The sequence below is a fragment of the Capra hircus genome, chromosome 5 (assembly GCF_001704415.2).
Source record: "Capra hircus breed San Clemente chromosome 5, ASM170441v1, whole genome shotgun sequence".
NCBI lineage: Eukaryota > Metazoa > Chordata > Mammalia > Artiodactyla > Bovidae > Capra > Capra hircus.
This window is the reverse complement of record NC_030812.1, coordinates 113,712,823-113,736,757: the sequence shown is the minus strand read 5'-3', so window position 1 is coordinate 113,736,757 and position 23,935 is coordinate 113,712,823. Positions and strand designations below refer to the sequence as shown.

General features: G+C 56.1%; 1 protein-coding gene across 1 annotated transcript in view; it reads right to left on the bottom strand.

Annotated features, from left to right (window-relative positions):
- Positions 1-23,935, bottom strand: part of PARVB (parvin beta) — a 115,175-nt gene that overhangs the window by 50,595 nt on the left and 40,645 nt on the right. Inside the window, exons 2-3 of the mRNA XM_018048881.1 lie at positions 4,797-4,886; positions 880-950 (exon numbers count right to left, since the gene is read on the bottom strand). Coding sequence (XP_017904370.1) covers positions 880-950; positions 4,797-4,886 — 161 coding nt within the window. The remainder of the gene's footprint in view (positions 1-879; positions 951-4,796; positions 4,887-23,935) is intronic.

The following is a 23,935-nucleotide window of genomic DNA, read 5'->3' as shown; positions in this document are numbered from 1 at the left end:
CTGTTTATCCTGGAGAAGCCCTCGTGAAAAGGCAGCTGTGTCCCAACTGCAGTGGTTAAGGGGGAGACACTTTTGAAAAGCCCCCCTTGATGGGATGTGTGAGTGGCACTATCCTAACTGGCGTCTGCCCAGCCCGAGTCTGCTGGGTCGGGGCTCACAGGGCGAGGATGCTGACGGAGCCCTTGCCAGCCGGGGGATTACCTCTGAAGCCCTGCTGTGGTTGAGATCAGAGCAGTCAAGATTCAATCTGCGCTTGGAGCCGGACTAACACTACCAATGAACCCTCACTACGAGGCGGGGCTCGAGAGACCCCTGTGGACAGACGCGTGGCTGCAGCGGACGCTGGGGAGCCCAGAGACAGCACCCATCCCCCACCCTAGCTTCCCTGACTTTCAGGAACTAGGTGGCTGTCCTCTGGCCTCGCCTGTCCCCGAGCGTCCAGACGCAGCTAAATCTGCCCACTGTCCAGAGCAGGGGTGTCACCATCCGATGAGGACCTGCAGGAGCATCCAGAAGAACCCATGGGCCCGCTTTTCAGAGCCTCCTCTGAGCTTCCCCTCTCGCTCCAGAAAGAGTCTGAATGCCCTGATCTCGTCTGCAAGGCGCTGCAAGAGTTCACTGCAGCTGCTCATTCTCAATCTTAAGAAAAGGGTCCCCGCGTCCTTAGGTACAGCACAGGAGGGTGAGAGGACCATCTGAGAGCCCCTGGGGCCGGGCCCCATCGGGAGACGCTCCAAGCCATCCCGTCTCCCCACCCTCCACCGAACATAGCATCGAGGCCCCTTGACCAGCCCCCCAGCTTTGCTCCTTTGACCCAGAGGAGCCTGAACCCAAAGTCTTGCCGTCACAGGACACCCCAGCCAGGAGGCTCACCCTCACCTTGACCAGCTCCTTGAATCTGGGGTCGTCCCTGGAGGTGGGGTCGATCACCGTGCGTTCCTCGTTCTCCTCTGTGGGGACAAAGGACAGGCAGGTTAGTGTTGGTGGGGGCAGCTGGCTTCCCTCGCACAGATGGGGGGATCGAGAGCAGAGACGCCCCCAAGGTCTTCTCACGGAGCAGCCCTGCAGCCAGGCACATGGCCGAGGCAGGAGGGCCTACCTTCCAGGAAGCCATGGGGCACCTACCCTGGTATTTCGGGAGAAGCGATGGGGTGCTGGGGGAGCACTGATTCAGATCTGGAGAAAAGTCACTATAAATAAACCTGAGGAAGAGTTGTCCTTCACCAAGAAAGCTTGCGACTACGTACGATGGTATGGACAAAAACATTTGGCGGGAGGGGTACTAAAAAAAAAAATAGCATTTCACAGCAAAGCGTGTTTATCCACGTTCTGTTTCTGTTTTGTTTTCCCTCCATGTTTGGCCTTGACCATGGACCACGGGCACCAGTGAACTTGGACAGAGAGGTGACACGGGGTAGTGAGTGGACACGCGGGCATGCCCTGACGCTCAGTCGGGTCCGACTCTCTGACCCGTGGACCCTAGCCCGGCGGCTCCTCTGTCCACGGGATTTCCCAGGCAAGAATACTGGAGTGGGTGGCTGTGCCCTCCTCCAGGGGACCTTTCTGACCCAGGGATCGAACTTGCATCCCCTGCATCGCAGGCCACTGAGCCAGCAGGGAAGCCCAGTAAGTGGACGGCCAAGGGGAAAGACTGGCCGACATCAGACACGACACAGGACAAAACTGACCCTGAGCATTAAAAGAGGAGAGAAGAGGCCTCTGGCCCCTGGACGCGCAGGTGGAGATGGCCAGGGTCCCGGCCTCTGGCCCCTGGACGTGCAGGTAGAGATGGCCAGGGCCCCGGGGCCCACACAGGCCCCCACGACTGGGACCCTGTCCGTGTCGGTAGGAATGAGTGGCTTTGAGTGACAGAGACTTTACCACAGCAAAGTCCAAAACCTGACAAAGAGCAAGCACTATTCTTGGAGTCGCACAGACCTGATGCTTGAGAGGGATGCTTCAGGTAAGCTGCAGGGGCCCACACAGCGGTCCCTGATGAGGCCCCAGCAGCCTCCCACCCCACTCCTGGGCTCAAGGCCAGCATCCTCCACGCAGCCCCCCAGGCCCTCTGCAGCCTCTGTTCCCAGCTCTCCCCAGCGCCCTCCAACCCAGTCCCTCCAGACTTCGCTCACCCTTCAGCAAGCCTCTCGCCACTGCCAACCACAGGGCCTTGGCACATCCTACTCCGTGTCCAACACCCTCTCCCCCCACTTCACTCCCCAGTCGCTCAGCTCTCAGCTCCCAGTGCTGACTAGGCTGGTCCTTATCAAAGTCACAAGAGCTTCAGGGGCCAGCAGGACCTTGCAGGGCAAGCTGAAGAGCGCTGACTCCCAGCCCAGGAGCAGCGGTTTAGGCAAACGGTAAGACAGGAGAGTTAGGGCCCAGGGAAAGGCAGGTTCAAGGCATCGTGACAAACAGTAACCTGCCCCTCGTTTATGGTAAATCCGTTTTCTAAGCGCTCCTGTTGGTCTAAAGCGGGTCCTCAGCCAGGAGCAATTATTGTGTCCCCCAGGCCCCCAAGGGACCCGCAGCAATGTTTGGAGACATTTTTCATTGTCCTCAGTGGTGGTGCAGGGTGGGGTGGGGTAAAAGCTACAGGAATGTAGTGGGTGGAGGGGAAAAGGCGATGGCACCCCACTCCAGTACTCTTGCCTGGAAAATCCCATGGGTGGAGGAGCCTGGTAGGCTGCAGTCCATGGGGTTGCTAAGAGGCGGGCACGACTGAGCGACTTCACTTGCACTTTTCACTTTCATGCACTGGAGAAGGAAATGGCAACCCATTCCAGCGTTCTTGCCTGGAGAATCCCAGGAACGGGGAAGCCTGGTGGGCTGCCATCTATAGGGTCACACAGAGTCAGACACCACGGAAGCAACTTAGCAGCAGCAGCAGCAGCAGCAGCAGTGGGTAGAAGCCAGGGATGCTGAGCAGAAGCCTGCAACACACGGGACAGCCGCTCCATTAAAGAACTGGGTGCTTAGTCGCTCAGTCGTGTCCAGCTCTTTTGTGACCCCATAGACTGTAGCCCGCCAGGCTCCTCTGCCCAAGGGATCTCCCAGGCAAGAAAACTGGAGTGGGTTGCCATTTCCTTCTCCAGGGGCTCTTCCCAACCCAGGGGATCGAACCTGCATCTCCAGCATTGGCAGGTGGATTCTTTACCACTGAGCCACATTGGGAGTCTCCCCGACATCAAAGAATCATGCTGTGCTAAATGTCCATGGTACCCGGGGTCGGGGGAGGGGAGAGAAACCCTGCTCTGGATCTGGGTGATTTCCAGACAGTGCTCGGCGGTTTCTTCTGGGAGAGTCACCTGCCTGGGCAGCAGCTGCAGCCAGACTGAGGATGCAGCACAAGAGGGTCTTCAGAGAGCTGAGGGGAAGCCCCGGAGGACCCACGCGTCTCCGAGCCCGGCCAGCACTTGGCCACAGGTCGGCTGTCTGGACGGCCTTTGCGTTTCTTTCTCACTAGTTCCCACTGGCCTGGCCTTGTGCTGGGAACCACAACAGAGGCATCCACCGGGACGTCCCTTTGAACCAGGGATTGGAAAGAAGCAGAATGTTCCAAGACAGCCTTCCAGATCCATCAGAGCCCAAAGCACGCTCTAAGGAAACACGTGTCCAGGCCGTCACCTCATCAGTGTTGCCGGGGACGTGGTCCCGGGGAGGTGGGCGCAGGGCCAGGACCACTCGGCAGGTCCCACCCGCAAGCCCCTGGTGTTGGGAGGCCCCTCAGCTTGCACAGAGATGGGGCAGGTATTGATACTTTCTCTGATTTTTTATAATTTTTTAACTCTTTTTGGCGTGCATGCACTGCTTTCTTCATCTTGCTTTTTCGCCACACGGGGCCTGCGTTGCTGCATGTGGGCTGCTCTCAGGCCGCAGTGCATGGGCTCCGCATTACGACGGCACCTCCCGCCGCTCCTGTTCTCTCGTAGCTCCCTTGTTAAGGCTCTAGGGCATGCAGGCCCCCGAAGCTGCAGCACAAGGTCTCAGCAGTTGCAGCTCTTGGGCTTGGCTGCCCCACAGCGAGCGCAATCCTCCCAGACCAGAGATCAAACCCGTGTCCCCTGCATTGGCAGGTGGAGTCTTATCCACTGGACCGCCAGGGAAGTCCCTTCTCTGTATTTTCAGATGCTTCCACATCCTGGGGCCTTAGGGACTTACGGGGACTCCCCGCTCAGAGCTAACTGACTCCCAAGACAGCAAATGTGTCCCCTGTGAGTGCCTTTCAATGCAAACAACCAACCCAGAGCCCACCCCCCGCACCAGCCAGCTCTCTAACTGAGCTCCCGTGGGGCCCTTACACACCCGGCCAACAGCCCCTGCCCTAATCACCTGAGACCAGGTACAGACCCCTCAGGGCAGTTCCTGTGTCCCAGAGGCCCCTGAAACTACCCGAACCAGCAGATCAAACCTGCTCATGAACCTGCCTCACCCACTCTGTCCTGTGAAAACCACAATAAAGGCGTCTGCTCACCCTTCCCTGACACTGCTGCCCTCCCCTGGCACCCGGGGAACCGGGAGTGCAACAAACCATCTTTTCAAGGACAGCTGGCTCCCCAATCTCTTGGCCCATCATACTTAAATACTAATAAAGCTGACATTTGCAACCAGAGAGGCCGAAACCTACAAGGGAAAGCTCGCTTTGTTCCTGCAGACTTTATTTTAAACACGACCTTGAGCTGAAAGCCCGCTGTGAAGTCTGATCACAAGGCTCCTCATCAGCCCCTCCCAGACCAATCGCACACCCAGGGAAGTGCAGCTCGCCCAGGACAAGGAGCTGGCGGAAGCGACAGTACCGAGCAGGGAGTCTTCGGGGTGGACTTCCACTGGGGCGGGGCACATGGGCAAGTTGATGGCATTCTTCCCTTCTTCCTGGAGGTCACTCACTGTCAAGAGAAAGAGAAAGGGCAGAACCGGTGAGTATAAATGGACTAGCATGGCCTCACACATTGGCAGTGGAAACAAAGAGAAATCAACTCGTGTTTTTAAGGCATTTAACAAATATTCCTAAATGGCTGGTTGCCCAGAAAGAGTCCGAGGAAAAAAGCCCCAAACCAAGAATATATTTTACAACTCCTAGCCCACGCCGGAGAGTGCCCAGTTCCGGCCAAGCCCTGCCAGGCTGTTCTCACCGTTCTTCAGAACACATGACTAAGACATGGAAGCTTCTGGATGCTTCCAGATCTTGCCCAAGGCTGCTGGGGTGGACACAGCTTGGATTGCGGTGATAGGGTCTGAGAAGGCAGGGTCCCTCCCCCGACTCAGACAGTTGTGGACTCCGGGTGTGAAGACCCTCCCTGCAGGCACACAGCCAAGCCCAGAGTCAGAGGCGGTGCCGCTGTCCGTGGCCAAGTTCATGGGACAGAATCCTGCTGGCCCGACGCCCAGGGATGCCCAGGGTTGGGGGCAGTGGAACACGCATCAGAGTCTAACAAACTGGACCCAGAGACCTGGAGTCTCCTGAAGCTTCACAGGGACTGCAGGGCTGGCTACGCAGTGAGTGGGGCGGCCTCCATCCATGGAGCAGAGAAGGTCCCCTGCCGGCCCCCCACCCCACCCCTGTGCTAGAGACCCTCCAGGAAAGTAGCTCGAGTCTCACTGGCCAGGGCTTCACCCCGACACCGGGGGGCTCACAGCCTCAGCCTTCAACACCACGTTTCTTCCACTGGCCCCAACTGCGTCAGACCCCAGGCTCCAGCCCCCTGCCCCCATGCAGTGGGTGCAGGGGGCCCTGGGATCTGCCCTCTTTCAGCCCTTGGCTGAGAACCGCTGGGCAACAGTCCCCCACCACGGACCACACAACCAGCCTCTCCCTCGGTGATCTCCAAGGACAAGGGCCCAGGCTTTTTCCTCCGCTTTATGTATTTATTTTTAATAGTCATTGATCTACAATGTTGCGTTCATTTCAAGGCCTTCTCCTCTGTAATGAAAAGGCCTTAGAGGTGGAGACCTCCTTCCCCGTTCAATATGGAGGTCACCTTGAACATCGCCAGTTCTGGGACCTGAAGGGGCAGGGGGACAGAGAAGCCCGGTGACAGGCACGATGGCCTCGGGGCGGGCAGGCACGTCTGGGAAGCTCTCTGCCTGTCTTCTCAAACATCAGGACCCCCGCAAGGACTGAATGCAGTGATGAACGTGAGACCCCGGGGTCGGAGCTGGGCCTGCAGCGGGCTCCCTGGGCTCAGCCACAGACCCAGCTCTGGGGCCAAGGCCGCCTCTGCCCTGCATGAGGACGACGGATGTAGGGCCCAGGACGCCGGCTTCCAAAGTCAGGAAGACCCTGATACAAAACTAAAAAGCCACGGGGTGGGGCGAGGCTCTCCTGCACACCCACAGTCTACAGAAGCAACGATTCACAGCCAAAAGGTGGAAACGGCCCACGTGTCCCCCGACAGATGAACAGGTACACCAATGTGGTCCAAACACACAACCGAACGTTATCCACCCACAAAAAGGAAAGGGATTCGGCACGTGCTGCCACGGAGCCATGAGGACACTGTCCTAAGGAAGATAACCCAGACACGAGACGGCAAGCCCTGCATGATTCCACAGACACGAGGTCCTGAGAGTCAGATCCAGAGCGACCGAAAGTAGAGTGCTGGGTGTCCGGGGCTGGGGACGGAGGGCAATTATGGGCAGTCAGGGGGTAAGGGGGGGGCAGATGGAAGAGGTCTGGAGGTGGATGGGGTGATGGCTACACATCAGTGTGCATGTACCCCATCCCACTGAACTCCATGCTTAAAAAGGGTTAAAAGGGTAAATTGCATGTTGTGTGTATGTTACCACAATTTAAAAGGAGAAGAAAAAGTGGGCCCCTGCCAACAACCGTCTCATCTGGAAGGCCAACGCCCTGCAGCTGGAGGCGTCACAGTCTCTCCCCCGCCCTCTGCCCCACATCCTAGGAGCGGACAGCCACCTTTTTATCCCCGCGTCCTTGGCCGAACTCTGTGCAAGAAGCAGACACATGGGAAACACCTTCACGAGCAAATGGGTTTGAGACGCACACACGCCCGCCTGGCTCCCCAATCCAAAGATCTCCAACCAGTCACTCAGACCCCCCGAGAAAACAGACCAAGTTTCAGCAATTACTTTTCCTGCAGAACTAAGTTACAGAGTCTTTGAACCAGCAAAGAGCTTTCCAAGGCAGAAAAGGGAAGCGGGGAAAGGAGGTTTTTCACAAAAGTCCTCGCATATACAAGAGGTGGGCAAGGGGACGTGGGCAGCGGCCGGGGCCCCTTACTCCTGCCTCCTGGGCCGATGTCACCAACAGAGAACAGAGAGGCCAGGGAGGTCCCTCCCAGTCAAGTCCGTCTGCTATGGTTCTGTTCTCCGAGGAAGAAAAACAGAAGACCCTGGTGTCATGTGAGCAGAGGGCTGCACAGGCGGGCTTCCAGTCCCAGGTGAGCCAGGCAGCTGAGTCCTTACAATGAGCCCGCAGCTCCTCCCAGAAGCCCCAGAGCTGCCTTTCAGGTCATCCACTCGCCTGGACACCGGGCCCGGGCCAGAGCGACCAGTGGTGGGTGGGGGTGCGGGGGGTGTGGAGATAAAGAGATGCTTCCAGAAGTCCTGCCACCTGATCTCAGCAACGGAGGCGTGGAGGGGGGAGGGCGCGGGAATGGCATTTTCAAAGCAGAGAAACTGGGTCACATGAAAACAGAGAAATTTTCACACCGCCCTTGAACATCAAAGATAACACTAAACAGGGCTCGGGATCTGGCGGCTTTAATGGATGAGAAATGCTCGCACAGACCCGCCCAGAACTCAGGGCCAACAGCACATTCCGCAGGCCTGTGAAGCATAAAGCCCCGAGGAATACAAGTACGGTCTGTGACCACCGAGCCCCGGGTCAGATTTCACCGTGCCCTCTGCGGACGTGTGGCCTCCAAAGACCCTTCACCTTGCCCAGCCTCAGTTTCCCCATCTGGAACATGGGGAGGCAGCAGCACTTACCTCTTAGGGGCTTCTGAGAATGAGTTCATCCCAGGAAGAACCAGGGAAGGCTTCCTGGAGGAAGGAGTATCTGAACTTGGCCTTGAAAGACCGGAAGAAGGAAAAGGGACTTTGGGACTCCATGCAAAGCCCATGGATGACAGATCAGAGAAGGGATTCTGGAAGCCCTACGTGGCGGCCACGTCCATGCTGAAACCCAGCAGGGTTCTTCAGGACTCTGCTATTATTCACGGCTTGGGAACCCTGGGGGACACAGCCCCTTCACCAAGGAGCCTTCAGTACAAATCTAATGACAGCCTTCTGAGGGTCAGTCTGGAGTCTGGAAGGAGGGGCGTCCCTTGAACCATGGCTTTTCCCCAAGGCCTCCACTTTACCAGGTCAGTTCAGTTCAGTTGCTCAGTCATGTCCGACTGTTTGCGACCCCATGGACTGCAGCACGCCAGGCCTCCCTGTCCACCACCAACTCCCGGAATTTACTCAAATTCACGTCCATTGAGTCGGTGATGCCATCTCATCCTCTGTTGTCCCCTTCTCCTGCCTTCAATCTTTCCCAGCATCAGGGTCTTTTCAACAGTCAGTTCTTCGCATCAGGGGGCCAAAGTATTGGAGTTTCAGCTTCAGCATCAGTCCTTCCAATGAATATTCAGGACTGATTTCCTTTAGGGTGGACTGGTTGGGTCTCCTTGCAGTCCAAGGGGCTCTCAAGAGTCTTCTCCAGCACCACAGTTTAAAGGCATCAATGCCAGGTCAGTGGCTTTCCGCTAATCCTGGGAATATCTTGGCTTTGAAAGCACTGGTCCATCTGCCAGAAAGTCAGACACTTCAAAGACTAGAACTGCCAACGATCTTGCATCACAGAGACAGACCCGCTGGCGTGCGGTGTGCACGCTGGGTGTGGGCATTCAAAGGGCCTGGGGTCCAAAGTCCCAGGGCCAGGGACTCATTGTTGTGCTAAGGGTGTGCCCTTATCCACACTAAACCCAGCAAGCAGTGCATTCCCAAGTCACCAAGGTTCACCCTCCCGCAGTGATACTCGGCGCTGTGGGCCACACGGGCGACACAGGGCTGGGGAAGAGCCAGGAGGGCCGGAGGCTGGGAGAGGCTCAGAAGGCAAACCGGGAGAGGCCCTGACCGCTCCAGTGCCCCTGTGGGGACAGCCACACCTCACCCAGCCCTGGGGTGCAGAGCAGGCTACGCAGACCACTGTCGCCAAAACCCAGGAGTTTTGAAAATAAAGCTGGAAATTTAGGGTTTGGGGTAGAATCTCCCAATTTATAAATGCAAGCAAGTAATTCAAACTCTGTGGCCCAGACAGAGTTTACTTGCAATCCCAGGCCCCATTTACTTGCAATCCCAGGTCGCAGTAAATGTCCAGCCCACGTTGCTCCTGTCAGTGGGAGAGGGCCACCAGCATTTCCTGAGCACCTACTGCGTACCAGGCACCTTCAGAGCCTTCCACTCATCTAATCTCCCAACACGTCTGTGAGGGAGTGGCTGGCCCTGGCTTGGTCCTCGCTGGGCCAGTGGTCTCTCAGACACGAAGGCATCTGATATACACCAACCATGAGCCCTGCAGGCAGGACTGAATCATTTCCACCTGATCTTCACTCACTCTGCCCAGCTACGTCCTATCCACCTTCAAGCCTCAGCTGGCTGGCCACCTCTCCCAGGAAGCCCTCCTGGGTGCTCCTCGCCCATTCCAGGCTCCCTTCTGCCCAGCTCGCATTCCACTGCTGCTGCTGCCGCTAAGTCGCTTCAGTCATGTCCTATAACCACCTCTCTCCTGGACCATCTGCCCATTGCAGTGATAGCTCGGCTCCTGCACATAGTAGGTGTTTACATTTGAGAAGCTGCATGATGAAGGGCTTGGAACCTGGGAGCCAGTCTGCTGTTTCAGACCCCAGCTCAGCCCTAAGAAGCTGTGTAACTGCTCCAGGCCTCAGTTTCCATCTGTGAAATGGGGCCTGATACACCCCCAAAGAGAGACAGAGAAGGTAATGACCACGCAGAACAATGTCTGCCACACAGCAAGCGCTCAGTAAGCACTAGCTTCCAGCTTCTGCCAAACAGAGGGAGGCATATGCGCTTCCAAACCCCATTCTCCTTCCATCACCCCACCTAGGGACCAGGCAAGGTTTAAAAAACACACCACCTCTCCTGATTGGAATGACAAACGCATGAAAAGGAGGAAAGAGAATCAAGAACTAAAACCTCAGATGTCTCACAAAGGGCCTGCCATTTACACCCCAGGCTGAGCGCAGAGGTTCCATCCTTGGTTTTTAAAACAATCTTTTTCTTCCTACGGGTTTCACTTATTTATTTATTTATTCCCAGGCTCTTTCCCCTCCAAAAAAGGCTTTTAGGCAGTTTTGTTTTTTTTTTTCCCTTTCCCCTTTTGACATTATTAAGAAAGCAGAACTTTGAAAGCAGGCTGCTTTTTAAAGAGCAAGGTTACTCTCAAGGGAAAACACAGATCTGAAGACAAAAAGGCTTTTTGCTCCATGAGGGGCACTGGGGCGGGAGTGGGGAGCACGACTCACCCCCTGTAAAGACGGGGTGCAGGACTCTCCCCGGGGGCTGACCTGCTGGGGGTTCAGCGAAGATGCGAAGACCCCACGGTAGGTGAGCCGCAACCCTCGGACACTGAAGCGCTGACAACTCCATTCTGGAACGCTTTTCCAAGCGTGTCCTTTCAACACGGCAGACACGTCTGCCACCGATGAGGGCTGTTACACCATGTATACCCAAGTCCTGGTTTTTCCGGAGAACAAAAGGACGGGAGGAGAGTTTCCAGCAGGCCGTCTGAACCAAGATCAAAGAGAAAACCCCAACAAAAGCGGCCGCGTGCCCACCCCCGGCTCCCCAGCTAAAAGAAGAACTTGGAAATGGCAGGACAGCTGTCTCAATTTGGGGCACTTAACCAGCCCATTTCAAGATGTGCCCACTTGCAGTTATGACGGATCCTACTCGAGGAAACGGAGTGGTCCTCAGAGTTGCCAGGAAACACAAAGAAGGGTAAAGGAGGGAGTATTCCCCCATGAATCCACGGACTCCAGACCCCTGTCCCTCCCATCCCACCTGCCCCAGACCCCTGTCCCTCCCACCCCACTCCCCAGACCCCGGTCCCTCCCACCCCACCCCCCAGACCCCTGTCCCTCCCATCCCACCCCCAGACCCCTGTCCCTCCCACCCCACCCCCAGACTCCTGTCCCTCCCACCACACTCCCCAGACCCCTGTCCCTCCCATCCCACCCCCAGACCCCTGTCCCTCCCATCCCACCCCCAGACCCCTGTCCCTCCCATCCCACCCCCAAGACTCCTGTCCCTCCCACCCCACCCCCCAGACCCCTGTCCCTCCCACCCTACCCCCCAGACCCCTGTCCATCCCATCCCACCCCCCCAGACCCCTGTCCCTCCCATCCCACCCCCCTAGACCCCTGTCCCTCCCATCCCACTCCCCAGGACCCTGTCCCTCCCATCCCACCCCCCAGGACCCTGTCCCTCCCACCCCACCCCCCAGAACCCTGTCCCTCACACCCCACCCTCCAGACCCCTGTCCCCCCCACCCCACCCCCAGACCCGTGTCCCTCCCACCCCACCCCCCAGACCCCTGTCCCTCCCACCCACCCCCTAGACCCCTGCCCTCCCACCCCACCCCCCAGAACCCTGTCCCTCACACCCCACCCCCCAGACCCGTGTCCCTCCCACCCCACCCCCCAGACCCCTGTCCCTCCCACCCCACCCCCCAGAACCCTGTCCCTTCCATCCCACCCCCCCCCAGACCCCTGCCCTTGCCACTCACCCCCCAGACCCTTGTCCTCCCACCCCACTCCTGTAGGCTGGGGAGGGAGAGTCAGGGTTAACTCTGTGTGTGTTAGAAGGATCCAACAAAATCTCTGTGAAACAAAACCCTCCGTCCACAGGGTCACAAGAAGCAGGCATGACTGATGTGTGCGACTTAGCACCCACACATGCTTCCCCGGGGAAGGGAGAGCTTTGCATGACTCTCCACCAACTCTCTAGGCTCAGAGGGATCGCTTCTTCACAGAAGTTACACAATTTATCAGAATAACTAAGTTCATCAGCCATGAAGGTCTTCCTAACAGAGTAGCTCTTCTAAAAATAAATGAAGTTGTATTTCACGTGGAGAGCTCACAGCTCAGTGGAGAGACCATAGGGGCCAAATAAGACCTTAACAAGCACGATGACGTCCACAGACTCAACAGCTGGCGGGGGGAACACAGACTCGACAGCCCTGCCTAACAGCCAAAGACCAGGTGATCAAATGACCGGATGTCGTAATTCAAGAGGACGAGCTACTTCCGCTGTATCCGCCTCGTAAAGGCCTTGATACAGGAGGCCCGACCCTTCCCGGGAAGTCAAGACTCCAGGCTCCAGCTCCAGGATTCTCGGGATTACAACGGACGGATGCCTGCATGCTGTCCAGGGTAAAAGGCAGGGAGTGCTAACAGTCCCAGAGACAGCCGCTGCCCTTCCCGACCCAGACATAGGGAAAGAGACTTTCAGCCGTCCACGCGGCAAAACGTAAGAGGAAGAGCCTCTTAACCTTTCAAGTGGCGGATCTGGTTTGTTTTTACTGAGGAAGACAAGCTGGCCCCGTCTCGGGGATGCCAGCCCAACGTAATGAGCTCGGAGTATTTATGTACGTTTAACCCGCCGTAAGTTCTCAGCGTAGGATGAGTGTCTGACAAGACCCCAAGAATAAGAAAGCACCGTGACTGCTGCCCAAATCGTGAGGATTACTCAGCCTGAACAGTCTGATCGGTGGGGTTGGCTCTGTTGCAGTACAAGGCTCCATGTCATTTCTCGAGATGAAATAAGTTGAGAGGCGAAAAGAAATATGTGAGCATTTCAATAAGGCAAAACCCAGCGGAGGTCAACAGGCGTAGCTGACCCCACAGCAAGAGCCCGCAGCTAAAGAGCGGTCCTGTTCAGCCAGCCTCTGGTTTTACAGTGGCCGAGCTGGTGGCCAACGGGGCCGGCTGGTCCTCGGGGGAGGCTGGTGTGGGCGCAAACACATTGGGAGGGTGTGTCCTGGCCGCTTCTGCCCAACTGCCTGACTCAGCCCCTGGCACGGAGAAGACTCTCGAGGGACAAATGGACAATTAATTAAGTGCAATGCATATGATGGTGTTGAGTTTGGCTTTTTTTTTTTAAGAATTTTTTTTCAACGAGGACCATTTTTTAAAGTCTTCATCAAATTTGCTGCAATACTGCTTGTTTTATGTTTTGTTTTGTTTTTTTTTGGCCACAAGGCACGTGGGATCTTCACTCCCTGATCAGGGATTGAACCCGTCCGTGCCCACCCCTCCCTGCGGTGGAAAGTGAAGTCTTAACCCACTGGACCACGAGGGAAGCACTGTGATGGTGCTGACTTTTAAAAAGCAGGTTCCAAAATACGACAGCGTGATATTTATGCAAAATACGGAATCGGAAAACTCAAAACTGAGAAGTCCCTGGCCGTCCAGTGGTTAGGACTCCGGGCTTCCGCTGCAGAGGGGCACAGGTTCCATCCTTGGTTGGGGAAACCAAGATCCTGCATGCTCCACGGCACAGCTAGAAAAAGACAAAAAAAAAAAAAAAACCTCAAAAATTCATTTGTAAAAAAGAAAACTCAAAGCTTTGTATTTCTATTGTCCACAATTAATTCACAGAAAAAGGAATGAAAGGATGTGCACCAGCACAGCAAGAAGAGCATCCCCTGTGAGAGGCCGTGATGCAAGGACAGGAGGAGGCTAAGGAGGCTCTGCCACGACGGCGTTCACGCGGTACTTCTGCAAATTAAAGCTAAAAGAAGGGCCAGCAAACGGGTGCCCTATAGCAGGGACTCAAAGGAGGTGACAGCAGTTCTACAGGGAAGGAGATCAAAGGCCGACCAGAGGAGGCGAGGCTGCCCGTGGAGCTGATTCTAGGGCCAAGACTGTAGGCGAAGGCCCCAGTGTGTGGGAGAGAGCAAAGAAGAAAGCAGCAGCAACCACGGCGGGGGACTTAGCACCAGCGTCTGCAGCGGCGGCATCTCAGGTCCTGCCCTTGGGGCGACCGGGGACCGCGTCTCACCAGGATGGCCAGCCAGCCTTCCACAGACCCTCTCTTAGCCTCTTCCCACCCCAAGTCAGCCTCTCCCCTTCGGCAGGTGACCATCTGCACTCCACTTCCTCTCTTCTCCAGCATCCATGGGCCTGTCTTTTGGTGAAGCAGGACTCAGGTATTCTAGATTTCAGCCAGCGGGTACGCTGACTCCCCAGAACACAGTCAGGGAGGCGACTGGCCCAGTGAGAGCCAACAGCTGCAAGGAGATTTCCCTAGGAATGCAGAATGATGCCAGCATCTACGTGCCTGTCTTTTGGTGAAGCAGGACTCAGGTATTCTAGATCTCAGCCAGTGGGTAAGTTGACTCCCCAGAACACAGTCAGGGAGGCGTTGGCACAACGAGAGCCAACAGCTGCAAGAAAACTTCCCTAGGAATGCAGCATGATGGGCACCCTTTCGCCTTGGCCTTGACCTAGACAGGATGTAGGTGGAAGCCACCCCCATCATCTTACCACCACTCAGAAACTGCAATAAAGGCTCTGGGTCCGCAGAGCTAAGGGAACAGAGTTGAGCCATGCCATCTGTCTGCTGGATCAAGCCATACCTGAGGTTGGTGACCGCAAGGCCTTTCTATCAAATGCACCAGTGAGTTCCATTTATTCTTAATCTGCTTTCAGTTGGATTCTCTGTTATTTGCAGACTGTCTGGCTGTCACTCCCTGATAAAGAGCAGCTCAGAACTCCCACTGGCTCCAGGATAACCAAACCCCTGAGAGTGGTACCCAAAGACTCCTGGTAAATGAACCCCACCCCCTATCGAAGGGCAGCTGCAGTTCCCATGCTTCTTCATCTCCCAGTGAGGTCATTCCTTTGCCCCAGCTGTTTCACCACCAGAAATGCCCAGCCAACTCCACCCAGGACCCCAGATTCTTCAGGGAAGCATTCTCTGTACCCCCCACCCTGTGGGCAGAGTTAGGGTGCCTCCTCTGGGTTCCCTCAGCTCCCAGCACACGTGACAGCTTCCATCCCTTACCCCCGGAAAGGGAATCGTGGGTGTCCACCGCCCTGTCCCACTGGCCAGGCACTGTTCAAAAGCTGGCACACGACAAACTTCCGATAAACATTCATAGAATAAATAAGTGACCGTGAATGTATTTACGCAGGCAAAACGGAGCCGGATAGAGAATGTGGGTAAGAGACGCGAAGTCAGAAGAACTGGAAACAGGCTGTTCTTGCAAAACATTCCACCTCCAGCCACTTAACTGGGTGGAAAAAGAGCGTTTCCATTAAGGCTTACATTAGCCCGGCAGTCGTGGGTCACCAAGAACCCAATTACTGCGATGCGGCCGCACAGAGGGTGAGGACCCAAGAGGAAGGAATTTGCTCTGCAATTAGGGACTTACTGGGACAGGCTGCCTCTGAGGCAACACTCCCAGATCTCGGCCGCTACAGCACGCTCCCACCAGCCACCTGCTTTCACACCCAAGCGGGGCCATCAGGAAGGAACACTCCCCCAGTTCCAGGACCCCAGGTCTTCCCAACACCGAAGCCTGCTTAGGTGCAAACACAGAAAAGGCTGGAGCTCTCCCAGATCACTCCCTCTGCCCAGAAGCAGTCCTTTTCCTCCCCTGAGCCCTGCGTGATCAGAAAACTGTGAGAACCACAGAAAAAAACGAACTGCCTGTGAGAAGGAGAACAGGAAGAAAGACTTCTAGGTGAGCCTTCAACGTCAGGCGTACCGTATGAACCACCCGGCGAGCAGAAACCAGGACACAGGTAGGAGACCCGGGCTTCTTGCTCATAAAAGGATGGCTGATCCTTTAGGGACCAATGACGACTTGATCGTTTTTTCAGACCGAAAGCAAGTGGGTCAACTGATTCAAGTCACCTCTCCAAAAGTATCAGGTAGAAAGAATCCCCCAGGGGCCTGAGACAGGGGATGGGTCCGTGGATGTCTGCTCCTGGTTTCTCCCTGCTCCAGTCCACCCCAGCACCCCCGCCTGTGTCTCCAGATGTAGTTCTCAAATGCAGGCCCATAGAGTCACTCCTCTGCCCACAGACTGCCCTGGTCCTCCACTGCACCCAACACAAAACTCAAACCCCTCCCCATGCCATCCCACCCCCCACCACTACAGAGCTCGGGGCCAGTGTGGTCACCCCTCCCAGTCTTTGCCAGCAGTGCCCCGCCGCCCCCCAGGAGCACCATGCCCAGTGGCTGAGCCTGGCTGCAAAGCCCACTGCAAACACCCCTTCCTCCATGGTCCTGCTCAGAGGCGCCCTGGCCCAGGGTCGGTGCTGGCACAGAGAGAATAGCAGAGAGAGGGGAGAATTTGGAGAATCATCACAGAACATCCCGTGACCTTGGGCTTTAAGCCCTTCTGCCTTTCACCGTCTCTCCTCTGCAGAGGGGTTAGAACCAGACCTGTTTCGACCACTCATTTAACGAGGCAGTGCATCCAGCAGCAGCCATGTGGTAAATGCTGGGTCTCTGCCGTCCTCGTCTCCTTACCTGCGCCTGCGCTGGGCAGCCAGGAGTGCTGAGCATCCTACAGAGTCACCCGCTCGACAAGTCCGAGGGCGCACCAGGCGCACGCCAGCTCAAGGTCGCGCAGCCCAGAGCTCCTAAGCTTACCGATTGAGTGGACGTGCCCATGTCCTGTTCGATTTTGAGCTCCCAGAGGCAGAGGTCAAGTCCAATCACCCCTGTGCCCCTAGAGGTGGGCCCCGCACACAGAGGAGACCCCCTACAGGAACAGAATCGAAGCAGACCTCGTAAACCATTATCTGCCCGCAGCGAGGTGTGAAACAGTCTCATTAATTAGCGTTCAGGATGACAAGGGACCACACACCCCAGGGTCATCAGTTCTTACAGAATCCAGACATTGCTCCATCCCCCTCACCACACGCCAGGCACGTCTCACCTCGAAGATCCTGCACACCCTGCTCAGGCATCACCACCACTCTCTCTCAGGTCGCTGAGCATTTCAAGCAGACACTAATTAGGCTGCATTAGAACAAAACTGCAACTCTACAGAAAACAGCAGGGTGGCAGGCGGACGGGGCCAGCCACGCAGCCTGACCTGAGCCCCCCCACGCCTGTTCTGAAAAGCGCAAAGTGTGAAGGGCCTCCCGAAGTCAGCTAGCCCAGAGCCGGGGCCGGACGCCACCCAGAGGACCCGTGCCCAGTGATCAATACATGACATGGAGCAGGAAGCTCGGAGCGAGGAGGCTCGAAAGCATTGCTCATCTGACTCGGAGTGACATTAAAACGCAGTCGCATGCCAGAGGCGGGGGCACTGACCCGGCCTAGTCAGGTGACATGCCTGCCTGGGGATGTGGAGGGCGCCGGTCTACCCGGGAACGCTGAGGGCCACCATCATGTAGCAGGCTCTCCTGGAGCCCCTGGGGAATCGTGTGCATCACCCCACCCCTCTGATGAACACCCAGACCACACTCCTGAAGCCAGCCTGCCCCGACCCCCAGGGGGCCATCCCGCTTTGCTTCCTGTTTCCTCAGCCCCCTTGGCTCAAGTCCCTGACAGTCACAGCACCCTGGTCACATTCGTGCTGACCTGCTGGCAAATCCTGTGACGTGCACGCTCTGTCCCCTTAATCTGGGGATGGCCCACCTGTCACATTTCCACCGATCAGCCGCGCTGGTTCTAAGTGAGTAGTTGGAAACGATGTCAATCACCGGTCATGAAAATCTATCCTTAATTAACGATAAAGGAGAGAGAGTCTAGAAGAAGTGGAAGGAGGAAGCAAAGGGGTGAAACCCCAGAAAAACTCAGAATTACCAAAAAAAATGGGCACATCTATTTTATATATGGTGGTGAAGTGAAGTCGCTCAGTCGTGTCTGACTCTTTGCGACCCCATGGACTGTAGCCTACCAGGCTTCTCAGTCCATGGGATTTTCCAGGCAAGAGTACTGGAGTGGGTTGCCGTTTCCTCCTCCAATATATAGTGGTCGTATGTGCTAATCCCAAACTCCGAGTTTATCCCACCCCACCCACTTTGGTGACCATGAGTTCGTTTTCTATGTCTGTGAGTTTGTTTTGTACATAAGCTCATTTGTATCACTGTTTTGGATTTCACATAGAAGTGATATTGTATGATATTCATCTCCGTCTGACTTTCTTCACTTAGTATGGTAATCTCTAATCCACCCATGTTGCTGCAAATGGCCTGAAACTAACATAATGTTGTAAATCAACTATGTACAGGCATGCTGAGTCGCTTCAGTCCTGTCTGACTCTTTGCAACCCCATGGACTGTAGCCCACCAGGCTCCTCTGTCCATGGGATTCTCCAGGCAAGAATACTGGAGTGGGTTGCCATGCCCTCCTCCAGGGGATCTTCCCGACCCAGGGATCAAACCCGAGTCTCTTATGTCTCCGGCATTGGCAGGCAGGTTCTTTACTACTAACGCCACCTGGGAAGTCCACATCAACTATATTTCAATTACAAAAAGGAAAAAAAAACAAGTCTCATGGCCATCTCCCCTTGCGTTTGTCGGCCACGGTCTCGGCCCCTTGGAGATGTGTCCCACCCACTCGGAGATGCCATGAAACCTCAGCGGGACCAGCCCAATGAGGTCAACACACTCAGAGAGAAATGCGCTTCGTAAGAGGAAACGAGACGGTGGGGAAGATTAAACTGGTGAAGCAAGTTGGGCTGGTCCCCGAGCCTCGGAACTCATATTAATTAGTCAGATCGTTAATGTCCCATCGTACCCAGGCAAGACCAAAGTGTGCTCTGCTGAGAAAATAAGCAGATTAAACCATTAAGTCATTTTAAGAAAAAGAACGGATTCTCTGTGCACCTGCTGCTGGAACAAACGCTCCTGGGGGAAGAGAGCTTGGGATCTGCAGGCGGGAAACACAGGAAGCACGGCGCCCTCTGGCGGCTCGCGTCCGCCTGCAGCCTGGAGCCCGGCCCCGCTGAGAACCCGCCGCTGGGCAAAGGCGCGCCTTCCAAAGGCGGCCAGTTCTGGGGGTGCTTGAAGCCATGCACCTCTGGGGCTGGCGGCTCCACCCGGAATGGATGCCACTCTGAAGGGGACAGAATACAAGGGCCTTGAGGACCCACTGTGGTTCCCAGGGTCAGGCGTGTGGAGAGAAAGCTCCAGAGGAGCAAAGCAGGGGGCTACAGGTAAATGGAGATACCCACCCTACTAGCCCAGACCAAGCCAGGTCCCCACCCCCGACCTCTCCACCCTGATCTGTTCCCTTCCTTTCCTTTCCAGTGTTAACACACTCGACGCACATGTGCTTCTGTGCTCCTGAATCTGTGACCATAGCGCCTTCAGGGCAGACGGAAGGCCTGCGGGTCTCCCAGCTCCCTGCACAGGGCCCAGCCCAAAGGAAGCACCAGTGACGCTTGGTGGACAGTGAATTCATGAATGAATGGTTTCAGGACTCCAGCCTCCCTTTCTGGTTTCTTTTTGGAAGTCATAGGAGCTATTCTCTGCGCAAGACTGAGGCCAGGAGGAGAAGGGGGCGACAGCGGATGAGATGGTTGGATGGCATCACCCATCCACTGTAACAGGAGTCTGAGAAAACTTTGGGAGACAGGGAAAGACAAGGAGGCCTGGCGTGCTGCAATCCATGGGGTTGCAAGGAGTCGGACATGACCTAGGGACTGAACAACAACATGTAGGCTGAATAATGTCTCCTTCCCCACCAAGGAGGTCCACGTCCTAATCCCTGGGAACGGTGACCTTATGAACAAAAGTGACTCTGTCTGTGTTATCAAGTGAAAGTTCTTGCCACGGCAGATGATCCCCGATTATCTGGGTGAGCCCCGTGTCATCACAAAGGTCCTTCCAAGAGAAGCACAGGTGGATCCGAGTGAGAAAAAGGCAACGTGACAACGCAGAGAGACTGGAAGATGCAGGCCACTGGCTTTGGAGATGAGGAAGGGACCACGAGCCAAGGGCCGTGAGCGCCTCTGGAAGCTGGAAAAGGATTCTCCCCTGGAGCCTCCGGAAGGGAGTCAGCCGAGCAGGCACCCTGACTTTAGGACTTACGACCCCCAGAGCTCTCAGATATTAAGTCTGTGATGCCTTAAGCCATCTGATCCGTGGTGATTCATCACAGCAACCAGGAGACACTCCTACAGACCTGAGGAGCCCCAGCCACTCCATGTCATTGCTAAAGGGCCCAGGACACCCTCCGGCAGCACCTGCCTTACCGAGCACCCGGCCAAGCGCCAAGGACACAACAGTTACTGAAACGGGTCACAACCTAGGCCACCAGAACAGAACCAACAAGCACAAAGAAGGCGTCGGGCCAACACTGCGGACGAAACCACAGCTGTCCCCCACGTGTGCCTCACGTGACAGTGAGGCGGAGGAGGCTGGCTGCTTGATGGCGAGTGCACTAGCGCGTACTAACTCAGGTGCAAGAAGAGCAGGACTGACTCACCACCAGGGAGATCCGTAGTCACTTCCCCACCAGCGCCTTCTCAGCCCGGCAGCCTCGGGCGAAGGCTGAGTGGTGGTGGGAGGGGGGCGGGTCAGACGGCCCACCGCTCTCCTCCTCCTGCCCGGAACAGCCAGGGATGTGCTAATTGCTTGACTTTTTCGGCCACAGCTGTGCCCCAGAACTCCTCCCGGCCCCGGACCTTTGTGTATCCTCTGCTCCCCCAGAGCACCCGGCTTCTCCCTCTTGCCTCCATCCTTCCAGGAATCGGGTCCACCAGGCCCTCGGGCCATTTTCAGACACTGGTAGAGTGCGCAAGCTCCTTCCCCAGGTTATCTTTCAAGTCACTGAAAATAGCAAATACCAGTCCAGATGTCAGAGTCGTCACCAGGCCTCTGGACGCAGGCCCAGGGGATCTTCCCAACCCAGGGATCAAGCCCGAGTCTCTTACGTCTCCTGTACCGTCTAGAGCACACCTGCATCAGAGCACATTCGGAAGCCAGGGGAGGAAAGGATGCTCGTCGCAGGAAGTCAGCTGCCTTCTGCTGCATCCAGGCACCTCCCTTGCTTCTCCCAGCATGAGAACACTGGCCAGAGAAAGAGGCGGCGGGGTGGGGATGGGTAGGGAGGAGGAGGACAAGGGCTCAATTGGGCATGAGGATCCCGTGAACTAGCCGTCTGGGTGTGTGACCTTGAGCAAGTTAACTTCTCCTGGTGTCAGTTTTCCCGTCAGGAGAAATGGGGACACGACCTTGAGTGAGGGCTTCTCTGGAAGGAGGGAGAGCCCCCCCGGCCAAGTTTCTTTGACACAGTATCGCCCCTAAGGTGAGGGCGCAAACAAGCCTTGTAGGGCGTGGAGCCAGGACCCAGAGCCGGAGCCTGGGACTCCAATCCCATGCTCCCACCGTGCGGCTCTGCACAACGGCCCTCGGCTTTCACGCACCCTGCCTGGACACACTCTAGGCTGTGACACGTGGAGACAGGAGGTCATGCTGGCCTCTGGTGCGTAGGGGCCAAGGATGCTGATGGACACCTGCCGTGTCTGGGACACCCCCATCCCCATGGGGGGTCATCCAGGGCAAAACGTGTGGGGTGCTGAGGCGGGGAAACCCTGCTAGAGCCGACTCAGGAACCGCAGAGGGTGGACAGGCAAGGGGTCTGGACACTGCATGGCTGTGCAGCGCCCACAAGGAGTCAGCATCTAAGGACAAGCATGGGCACCCTTTAGCCTCAGGACCAAGGTTGGGCAGGGTCCCGGACCCCAGACCCTCCAGCCCCCAGGGAGCCCCCAAACACCCTCAGCAACCTGGCCGGGGGTCAGAGAGGGCAGCTGGGAGGCAGGGGGGCTGGTCAGTGAGGGATGCTCCCCTATCCCGCACCCCCTTCCTTCCTAAAGGACGAGGCGCTAGTGGGGGTCCTCGCCATTCTGTGCCACAGGCTGGGATCCGCCTGCTCTGGTCCTTGCTCCCCAAAGCTGCAGGCAGCTCAGAGGGCTACTTGCCCGAGGCCCTGGCCTCCCACCTCTGGTTGCCCTGGCAACTGGGTACCCTCCACAGGCTCTGGCAGGGTGGGCGCTCTGGACTCTGTTGACAGCTGGGGGCAGGCAAGGACAGGCGGACCAGTCAAGTGTGAGCCAACATCCTGAATGGCCTGGACAGCTGCTGCCCGGAGGCTCCGCTGGCCCTAGCCCAAGGATCACAGCGCTAAGGGAACTTCTTCTGTTGGCCTGGCTCACCTAGGTCCACAGAACAGACCGTGGAGCTCCAAACTAGAGCCTATCCTAAGGCAGCCAGGCTTCCTTCAGCCCATCTGCCGGAAGCCTGGCCCCAGCTTTAGATGACCAGCCCCTTCTTAGGCTTCGGGGAGCCCTCCCTGGAAGCCCACTCCAGAGTCCCCAGGGTGACTGGCACAGCAGCCCGCTCCACTCCTGACCTGAAGTCATCACACTGTTGTTATTTTATGTTTTAGTAAACGGTCTGTCTCAGAAACCCTCCCACACTGTTGGTGGGAATGTAAATTGGAGCCACTATGAAGAACAGTGTGGAGGTTCCCTCAAAAAACCAGAAACAGAGTTTCCCTGTGATCCAGTCTCCTGGGCAACTATATCCAGACAAAACTGTAATTCAAAAGGATACACGCGCCCCAAAGTTCACAGTAGCCAAGACATAGAATCAGCCTAACTGTCCACCCACAGATGAACAGACAAAGCTGTGGCATGTACATACCATGGGACACTACTCAGCCATAAAAACGAACGAAACGATGCCATCTGCTGCAACACGGACGGACCCAGAGAGTGTCACACCAAGTGAAGTGAGTCAGAAAGAGAAAGACAAAGACCACAGGACGTCACTCATACGTGGACTCTAAGACACAACACAAACGAACCTATTGACGAGCGAGAAACAGGCTCACAGATGGAGAGAACAGGCTTAGGAGGAAGGGGGCGGGGAGGGCGGACTGTGACTTTGGCATGGTCGATGCAAACTATCATGTGTGTGTATAACTGAATCACTTTGCTGTCCGGCAGAAATTAACACGTCGTAAATCAACTATACTTCAATAAAATATGTTTTTAAAAATAAGGCACAAATTGTCTATCTCCAGTTTAAACAGACAGTCCCCGAGCCCAGGGTCCCCTGTCTGTACTCTGGAAGCCCAGTTTGGGGTCTGGCACACAGAAGGCAGGCCTTCAACAGAAGCCCTCTGAATCCTGAGTAAAATACGTATCCTAACCACACCTCCTCTCCCTGAGGGTGGCAGACTCCTGAGAAAACGTGTAAAACCCTCAGCTGATGCTCAGCGAGTGCGTGGTGAGGGGACTTCCGGGTGGCTCAGCGGTTAAGAATCCGCCTGCCAGTGCAGGGGTCAGGGGCTCGACCCACGGTCCAAGAAGGACGTGCCGTGGGGCAACCGAGCCTGTGGGTCACGTCTACTGAGCCTGCCCTCCAGAGTCTGCGAGCCGCAACAACCAACCCCATGAGCCCTAGAGTCCGCGCTCCCCAGCAAAGAATAGCCCCTGCTCACCACCGAGAAAACCCATGCACACCCACAGAGAGCCGAAAATAAATCAATAAATAAAAATGGTTAAGATGGTAAATTTTAAAAAAAGTACGCTGTGAGAGTTTTGACGACCCAGTACATCCAGGACAGTCACGGGCATGGCTGGAGGAAAGGGAAGTGGGCCCTGAGCCTGTCCCAGGACACAGCTTGCTGGGGTCTGCCGGCTTCCTCCCTTTTGGAGGGGTGTTCCCTCCCCTCCCAGGCCTTCTGGGTGGGTGAACACTTCTGTTCCCAAGTGTACCCTGAGTTTAAAGGCGTGTCCCACTTCCTAGCTGCACATGAACTTCTGTTGGGAGGGACACACTTCATCTCTTGTTCCCCTTTATGTGTCTGGAACCTTAGACAGAAAGGAGGGGTGCTTAGATGAATTCACTTTTTTTGTACTGCTCGATTAAACAGGAGTTCTAAAACAGGTAATAGAAAATAGTCGACGATAACAACAACAATATAT